Source organism: Dermacentor variabilis, chromosome 4 (assembly GCF_050947875.1).
Source record: "Dermacentor variabilis isolate Ectoservices chromosome 4, ASM5094787v1, whole genome shotgun sequence".
Lineage (NCBI taxonomy): Eukaryota > Metazoa > Arthropoda > Arachnida > Ixodida > Ixodidae > Dermacentor > Dermacentor variabilis.
The window spans coordinates 47,447,176-47,456,489 of NC_134571.1; the positions used below are offsets into that span (position 1 = coordinate 47,447,176).

At 47.5% G+C, this 9,314-nt stretch overlaps 1 protein-coding gene across 5 annotated transcripts; it reads left to right on the top strand.

The window, feature by feature from the left end:
* The first annotated feature begins 352 nt into the window (after positions 1–352).
* LOC142579066 (uncharacterized) lies at positions 353–7,352 on the top strand. Of its 5 annotated transcripts, XM_075688891.1 has the most exons (5): positions 353–605; positions 724–793; positions 1,123–1,177; positions 3,973–4,109; positions 4,568–7,352. In XM_075688891.1, the coding sequence occupies exon 5, from the start codon at positions 4,597–4,599 to the stop codon at positions 7,192–7,194; it is 2,598 nt and encodes an 865-aa protein (XP_075545006.1). In that variant the 5' UTR covers positions 353–605; positions 724–793; positions 1,123–1,177; positions 3,973–4,109; positions 4,568–4,596; the 3' UTR covers positions 7,195–7,352. The 5 variants fall into 5 exon arrangements, with proteins under 5 accessions (XP_075545006.1, XP_075545009.1, XP_075545007.1 ...); XM_075688894.1 differs by lacking the exon at positions 1,123–1,177; XM_075688892.1 differs by lacking the exon at positions 724–793.
* The last annotated feature ends 1,962 nt before the right edge of the window (positions 7,353–9,314 follow it).

A 9,314-nucleotide genomic window follows, 5' to 3' on the forward strand; every position in this document is an offset into this window, starting at 1 on the left:
ATGAAACAAACGAGTTCCGCTTGAATTCTTCGTGTAGTAACTGCTCGTCGCCTGTGTTGATATTTATTTTCTTGATGAGCAGGCCCCAGAAATACCCGTAGCTCGCTCCGTAATCCTCTGATTGAGTGCGTCACCTTAGCTCCTTTAGGGAAATCAAGCGTATCGCCACCTGCAGCGACGTCGCCGCGTGACGTTTCGACCCCAGAGGACGCATTGCGGAAGCAGCCGTGTAATTACCGGACGAGGTGACGCCGAATCACACCAACGGCAGAGAAGTAAAGACCCGCCAAAGTAGTGACGTCGTGGGGACAGGGCTGATGACGTAGCCTTGGACCGCGCTTGGAGAAAGCAGCGCAGAGAGCAGCGGCGGAGTTTCCTTCGACGGGTGCCGCCGAGGTAACCGGCTGCTGCCCGATGCGAGCGAGCGACGTGTGTGTAGCGACGCGTGCGCCCTTGAACGTGGTCGACTGCGACGAGAGAAAGAAAAAGAAAGCCACCACGGCCGCGCAAGGAGGGATACCGAAGTTGTGGCTTATTCGCACGTTGGATTTCTCGCCGGTCGGTTGCAGCAGCCCCGCTCTCCAGTCGCTTCGACTTGTGAGAACGTGAGTAGATGCCGCTTGGCACGAGTCACTTCACTAACGCAAGGCAGCACGAACGAATTTTAACAGTTTCAGTGAGACGATGCAGCTTATAAGTGCAGTGGTTCTGCTGTGCCTCCAGAGCATCTCGTCAATCTCATAAAGAAGGATCGCCTTGACGGCTTGTCGCGCTCGTCAACAATGTGCATGAGGTGAGGTTGGTGACCGTTCTTCGATTTATTTGGCTTTGAAGAGAAGGTTCGTTCAGTGTTAAAGAACTATTACGCATGTGCAGAGTAACTTAGTGCATCACGCTTTGAGGCCCGAGTGTTGTGTTTTGGTGCAGCACTTAGCTAGGCGTTATGTAATTTTGGCGGCGTAACGTAAAGCGTGTGCAGGTATTTACCCTGCTTGTTAAGGGCAAGCCCGTCGGTCATGACTTCTTCCTAGGAAACTCTGTCGAAGGACGATACTTTGGTTAAATTCTAGCGCTGACATAAGTGTCTCATGAATTGATATCATAGCTGCTAATACTTTGCAGGGGCGCACTGGAGGCCTGTCCGGGCCAACGCATACGGTTTTCATGCCTTCCTAAGGTAATCTAAATTGCACTGATATGCATATGTGACGCTGATTAAAGTGCATGCAGTACCAAAACGTTGTTTCTGTACAATGTACTAGAACATGGTGCACAGGCTTTTGTGTACAAACTTTATGAAGCACCTAATACGGTCATAAACAAAGGTTCGTAAACGATGGCTTCTTAAGGCGCTGAAATGGTACACACTTAGCTATTACTTTAACTTATCCGCGCATCAAGACGCCCCATGTGACGGCTCACTCCCATACTCGGTATCTCACATCAGCCTATAGTGTACTTCTCTATATCTTGTAGAGGCTATCGGTGCCGCGAAACCCATAGACTCATCTATAACCACAGTAGCAGGGAGACCTGGTCCTTAGCTAGTAAATGTTCATACTTGACAAATCAACGCTAAAACTGCCGCGAACAAAGAAAGAAACTTGTAGTTTTGAGACAGCGCTCATGTTTGAAGTTCGGTTTCTTTGTCCTCGTCTCTTCTAGCGCTGTTTTGACTGGACGTGAGACGAGCAGCAAATTTTCATTCTGGTCTGGTACTAATTATAGGCTTTTTTTCACAGTTGACTGAGCGATCTCAATATTTTTACCATTTCAGAAAGATTGCTAACTTTCGTTACCCGGTCAGATCACTCTACGACAATAACGGCACTGATGCTGCGTCGTCTTCGTTTAGATTACGTCTGTATCATACATGTAGTTTTTTGAAAAAAAAATGTAGATATTAACGCAATCGAAGAGGTATGTGACAGGGAAGTGACATCAGCAAAAATATTGATGCCGTCGCGTCATAGCCGGGCAACAGAAATACGCCTTGGCGAAAGCGAGAAGAAAAAGCGTCTTGCAGCCATGCCTTGTCACACGTAGCCAGCAACACGTCAGAACCTTCCGCGGCCCCTGTCAAGCAGGATCGACAGAACCTTGACAGGCGTAAGCTATGGAATATTCCACCCAGCAAATGTGCCGACCAGACAAACAATAACGGAACACCCATGCCGGAGGTAGCAAACGACCACCTCAATTTCGACAAAGTAAAATGAGCTCCGCTAGGGAGCCATTAGACGGTTTGTGGAATTGAGGAAAGCGCGCATTGTGGAGCTCCCGCGCTTCTCTCTTTTTGCGTCGCTGGGTGGCTTTCGTGGGTGACCTTGAGGTATATGAGATGTGCTCGAGGTGGCGGACTCGCGCTGTAGTGGCACATCGCTTCTCCTTCTTGATTTGTGTGCCTTTTTTCTTCCTTTCGCATTGGTGTCTTCTTTTTTTCCTTTTGTATTGCGCTCGTGAGCGTTGGCGTTTGCATCGAGAGAGCCAGCCTGTTTCGCGGAAGGAGTTGTTATGCGGCCCTCCACAGCTCGCCTCCATCTCGCTAGAGGCTGGTTAAAACCATGCAGCCTTATGAAATCTATAGCTAGCGTCAGTCTGTCAAGCAGTCCAATTCGCAAAGCGATTCGCACGTAAGGACGCTACTGTGGCAGCAGTTTGAATGGCCAGTCATGGCAGTAAGCGCTAATGATAGTGCCTGCTGGGTCAGTTGGTGCAACATATCATAAATGGATGTGTGGTTTAACAGCAGGGGTGAAGAAAGACTTGAGCGTCTGTCCTGTCAAGTCTTCACCCCTGCCGTGAAAAGGTTCATCCCTTTACGATAGTACGCGTTACGTTTGTCGAGCCGCCGACCAGCCAATCAGCAATTACTTTCCCGAGCAACCGTTTTCGCTCCCCGGTCCACCTCCTTGCCAGTCGACACCAGCGATGAACCTCCATAAAGTTGTACGGAATTCTCTTGCGTTGTTCGCCTTACATTAGTTGCAGCTTAACCACGCGAAATAAGGGTAGGCGTGAGGTTACGCGCGAAGTCGATGGATTTGCATGGCAAGATATCCTTTGCCAAGAACAGCTAGTAACACGTGGCTGGCTTCAGCCGAGGCAAGTCAATTTATTTCCACTTGTGCACAGAAGGACGTCACCGTGAGGTCCGAATGGTGTGCTCTCGAGAAAATGTAAATGGTGCAATGCGTTCTTTCGTGAGTGGCATGCATTCGTCTGGAAAACGCAATCAGTCTTCTTATCTATACTCACGTTACATCCTTTTGGCTCTTAAGCGGAGTGAGTGACAAGAGTGAACAAAAGGACAGGCTACCCTATAACAATGGGTGACATGTATCGAAATCCCGGATTTCATGGAAACCCAGTGACTTTCGTCCTTGGTTTCTGTAGCAGGCAACCACACCATATAACTTTAAACTCTGTCTCTGAAAACCACAAAACTGAGTTGTTAGTACCATGGCTCTTATTTTCGTTCCTATTAGTTCCATCTGAAGTTGTTGTCATTAATCTCGCTGATACTCTTAATGGTTAGTATAGGTTCACTTGAGAATACCACCAGTTTTTCACTGCAGGAAGACATTTATTTGGTCAACACTTTCTATGCGAGGTTTGCCATAGGAAGTTGTCGCTAGCAGTTACAGCTAATCTTTCTCAACACTGTCGATCTTGGTTACTTTTCGGACGCTGGCACTTTTAAACAGAGGTCACCCATGTAAGCAAAACAACCCATTGTTTGCCTCTAAGAACCAACGGAAGCGTGGCAGCATCCAGGATCTTCCTTGAGCGCCAGAAATGACATAGAGACGAACCATTGTCTCCACAAGAGCGTTTATATGCAGTCCCAACTGTCTTCACGCCTTGAAGGTTGTGCCGCCCACATATATATTAAGCTGTCATTGTCATGAAAACCTAAGCTTGATTTTTTTTTTGTCGCATAACTGCATATTCTTGGAAATTTCACCGCAGTGTGCCAAAGATCTCTTCACTATGGACTTGAAAATCCTTATTGATTCGACCTACCTGTCAACTAGAGACAACCTCAGGAGATAGCAGGAGTGGCCCCGATGGGAGACAGCCTTTACCGTGGTTGAACATCACTACAGGTAGGTGGTTGCCCGTTGTGTAAAGTACGGCGAATTAAGTAATCTACGTCTATATAAATTTCATAGACTATTATCATGGACATACACGTACACTAATATATATATATATATATATATATATATATATATATATATATATATATATATATATATATATATATATATATATCTGCGTGCTAATATATGCAGACTGTAGTCAGCATTGGTTAGTAACGTCATTTTAGTCCTACTTGCAGTTAACAAATATGGCGACATCTACTTTAGAGAGACTAAATACCATCGTACGTTAAAGGTTCAGTTGGGTCGCTACAGCCTTTTTAGACTCTACTTGCCTCAGTCTCATGAAATGAGTCCTTTATGACACATTGACACATCAATTAGAGCTAGTCGAAGAGAAGCTTAGGAGGTTGCTTCTGTATTAAAGGAAGAATACTAACCACACTTCTGCACCTACGCAGGCGGCGTCAATGTTCGGCACGCTAGAGCCATGCGAGAGGCCCCTACCGTTCCCACATGGCTCTGGCTCTGGCTACTGGCTTGGGGCCCGGGCTCTCGGGCCTGGAAACGGGACGAGATGCCATCTCACAGCCGGGCACGAACCCTCGACTCACTCTACATTTCGCCGCAGTACGCCGTCGCCCTGACCATTGGCACGGGCAAATTGCTGGCCGCCTGGTCGCGCAGCAACTGCGGCATCCAGCACACCAGCGACGGTGGCCTGGTCATCACCGGGCACCAATGTTACGAAGTGCCTACCGTCGACATGTCCACGTGGCCCGTGCCGGCATCTGGCATTGCGATGCACCTCACATCAGTGCGTTACCTCTCCGAGAGGAGCTTCGCAGGCTACGGTCCTGCACACCATGTGCGCCGCTTGGAGATGCTGCAGAACAAGATCACCAACATTCGCCGGAGGTCGTTTGTCGGCTTCTCCAACGTCACTTTCCTCAACCTGGCCGACAATCCCATTAAGTTCCTGTCCGGTGAGTCCTTCGTCGGCCTCGACAGTCTGAAGGTTTTGATATTGTTCAGAACGTGGCTGCACGAGTTTTCTACTGTAGTGGCAGCTATCAGTCCTCACGTGCTGCCCAGTCTCGAGATCCTCAATCTTGGCGGCACGCAGATATGGCGCATAGAAGAGCACGATCTGGTTCCCATGGAAAACTCGTCGCTCAAGCACCTCCAGATCAACCTTTGTGACACGCTGGCCTTCATGCACCCTCATGCATTAAAGCCTCTCAAGTATTTAGAGGGCTTTTACTTCAGGGACAATCTGAACATGCAACTCGAGAACATTGTCGACGTCATCACCAACATTACTCAAGAAACTTTTCGAGTTATTGACGTCAGTCAGCCAGTTTCGAAGACAGCCACTTACACAATCTTAGAAGCAGTGTCTAGGACAACGGCGGAAATCGTGATTTTTATTCGGCTTACAGACGCTACCTTAACCAAAGACTTCTTTCCCCTCATGCCGCGAGTGAAGTGCATAGTGCTAGAGTCTGGGAAGATAAGGGACTTCAAACCGAAGGCTGTAGCCAACCTTCCTAATCTTGAAGAAATAAGCTTTGTCAGGAACCAGTTTCTAGGGATTCCTTCTGGAATCCTGGAACCAAGACTAAAAGTACTGGACTTGAGTGGCTATGATCGGGGTTTTATTCAACTAGATGTTCCTGACTATGTGTTTGACAAAATGTCTAACCTTAGAGAACTTTATCTCCGTTACAAAGCATTGCCTTCACTAACAGAGTTTACATTCTGGGGTCTGGTAAGCTTAGAGAACTTGGACTTGAAGAAATGCTCTATAGATTCACTCCCTGAAGGAGTATTTAAGCACCTTAGTAAGCTTAAGCACATCGATCTCAGTCGAAACCCCATATTTCGTCCCGGCTCCTCTGTTAATATGAGGGCGTTTCAAGGGATAAGCTCTTTAAGGACTCTCATACTTTCCGATACCAAGCTAACAGACCTCACGATGTCATTGTCATTTGAAGATCTTCAGAGTTTAGAATACATGGACCTGTCGAACAACTCAATATCAGTGCTTCCCGACGGCTTCTTCAAAACAAGCCATAACCTCGAGCACCTCAATCTACGTCAAAACCTCATAGACAGTTGGAAGCCACCAAGGTCATCCCTAGAAAAGCTTAAGAGTTTAGATTTGTCGGTTAATAAACTCCGGTATCTCGATCCCGACGCTTTGGGAAGCTTTAACCGCCTTCACATCCTAGACCTCTCTGAAAACGTTTTTTCGTGCACGTGCGGCATCCGCCATTTCCTGGAGTGGTTGAAGGATACGAACGTCACGGTACGTTATCTGCCGTACACTGCGCTGTACGCGTGCAGCGATCCTCTGGAGCTGGACGGGAGGGCTATCCTCTCCGTCGGCTCTCTCCTGCAACGAACGTGTAAGCCCACCGTGATAGTAAGCATCGCGTGTGTGGGCCTCGTCATTCTAGTCTTCATCAGCCTGCTCGTAGCTGGCTACATTTACAGGCACCGCTTCAACCGCTGGCTTCGGTCGCAGTCCACGGCATGTTCTGCCGCCAACAAGGCGTACTTGTACGACGCATTCGTCTCCTACTGCAATAATGACACTCAGTGGGTCATCAGCAGGCTGCTGCCCCAGCTCGAGTGCAGCACTATAGGAAACCTTAAGCTCTGCGTCTACGACCGAGACTTTATTGCCGGACGCAACATTAGCGAATGCATCCTGGAGAGCATTAAGCAGAGCCGAAAGATTATCTTGGTGCTCTCCAACAGCTTCCTTCAGAGCCCTTGGTGCAAGTTCGAAACGGACCTCGCACAGTACACGCTTCTCGAAGAGAACCGCGACGCCTTCATCCTGCTCAAGATATCTCGCCTCGACGAGACGCTTCTGTCGCCAAAGCTGAACTACCTGCTCAAGACGCGTATCCACCTGAGCTGGTCTCAGTCGCCCAAGGAGGAAGTAGCTTTCTTCAACAAGCTGCACAAGGCTTTAACAGACGACGGACCGGGACCTTACCGTGGAGGAACAGCACCGGTCGCCATTAAAAAGTTTAAATTCTTCAAGAAAATCAAGAGGAAAGCCACCCTCGTCTAGTTCAGGTTCATAACTTTAGCGAGATCATGTGTTCACTGCTGTGTGCTAGGAAATGTGTCATGTGTGCTGCACGTAGTCATGCGAGTGAGCAAGTCAAATGTTTGTTGTTTGTTGCACGTCCTTTGTGGTAAATAAAGCTGGTGCTTCTTTTCAGAGTACTTTCACACCATCTGCTGACGTAAAACGCTAACCACTGTGCTTACAAACAATCGGATACAATCGTATCGCAATTCATTTCGTTTGGCACAGTAGACAGTATACAGCCTTTTGAACATGATATTGCGTGGTAATTTCTAACTTGCAACTCTGCGGTCAAATTAATCCGTAACAAAGCCTAGCCAAATCATTGTAATTTTTTTCAAACTTCTGTCGGGACAGGAAAAAAATGTTATGAGACGGATAGCACAAAATAAGGAGTACGAAAAAAAAAGCTCATCGAGATCACACGCAGTGTAGGAATCGCTGTGAGCAAAGTTTCGGTGAGCCTGCAACACAAACCGGCCCATCACCATAAGGAACGCCCAGTGGATTTCAGCAACGAACGTGTTCCGTTTAAATTAACACGGCGGACCAAATTCGGAGGGCGAGCATTACGCGGTTCGATGTCGTCCAATTACGTCGAAACCAAGGACCAAGTAGATAACATGTTTGCAGTGCAAGTCACGTCATGCTCGTCCGCGGAATTTGGTCTGTCGTGTGAATCAGTCGTGGTGGCGTACCTTGCAGAGAAAAGCCAAGTTTTATTCAGGGGCAATTCTCAAACGATCACTTTCAGTGACACCAACATCTCCGCAAGATTTCGTGTGTCTCGGCTACGGGCGCGTTGAAGTAGACGGCCGATAGCACTTCCCACACTGTGTGAAGATAGTGAACATGGCACAGCCCCAGCCGTCGCTAGAGTGAATTAGTCACGTATTCATCCAGTAAATGAGATTTTCTTGATCCCGATCCTATGGGAAGGCAACCGGGTTTATCACCTTTGTCGTGGGAGCACTTCAAAACACTGGGCCCATATTCACATAAAAGTCATTGCGCTAGAACCATTCGGGAGCAGATTCTAGCCACTCGGCCTGCAGGACATAGCATTATTGTAGGCGGCCTGCCATTAGCAAACAACACTTACAAACCAAAAGTTCTGTGAATGCCGCAAGATGGTTTGGAAAATGTTGGGAAATCCTGGCAAGAAGTTGCCAAGTAATAATACTCATGAGCGAATATTGCTTCCATGCTCAGCCGTGGCCAATATCTCAAGTGAAACCAAGCAGAGAAGCCATGGTTGCCCATTCAGACGGTGGTACTACCTTAAATTTGGCATGAAGGGCTGCGCGTCAATTTTTCATATATAAGTGCGTGTGTAATACGTCATATAAGTCGTTTACTCCATAATATAGACGCAGGTATTGTTTTAGTATTACTGCTAAATGGGGCGTTTCCGTTACCACTAAACGACACTGCACGCATTTTTATGGGTCCTCTTTTACATACTCGAAACCCGATAATACTCCATTTTTGCTGTTGGGAACGTTTGAAAGGGTGTCTCAATGAGTATATTTGTGGCCTAAGTGGGAATAATGTTGAGACAAAGCGTTTCCAAGCTTCTGTCAACTGTCTTTGTACTAATTCTTCATTGCCATGAAGAGGTCCTCCGACGTCTCTTCCTCCATACAGAAGGCAGATATTGGCTACAGAGGTGTCGAGCTGGACAGGCACAAACAACACCTGCTTGTCATTGTTGCCCGCTTCTCGATTCGCGAAAATGGACACAGTGAAAAAGCCACCACCATCGCTAGCATGACTAGAAGCGGTGCTGCTTCATACCTTCAAGGCGAATAAATGCATGCACGTGCGCTACAGATGTAAACGCGCATAAATGACCAACAAAGTGAAGCGAAAGTCAGCCATCACTGTCTGTCGATCATTTCGTAGTGTAACGGAGGGGAAAGTGTGTGGTAGTGCGGTCCTGGCACTACAAGTGCTTGTCGTCTGTCCTTACGCTGTTGTTTGCTTTGTCTGAACTATTATCAAGAATATCAGACGAATGGCTTCTCACAATTAAACCAGTGGGGCTTTCTTACATGAGAGCTCACTTGACTTGTAGCAATGAGGTAGAACAATGTGAG

Bases quoted from the DNA above. Each gene is read 5' to 3' on its own strand.
- LOC142579066 (XM_075688891.1), top strand. From the start codon at position 4,597: ATGCGAGAGGCCCCTACCGTTCCCACATGGCTCTGGCTCTGGCTACTG.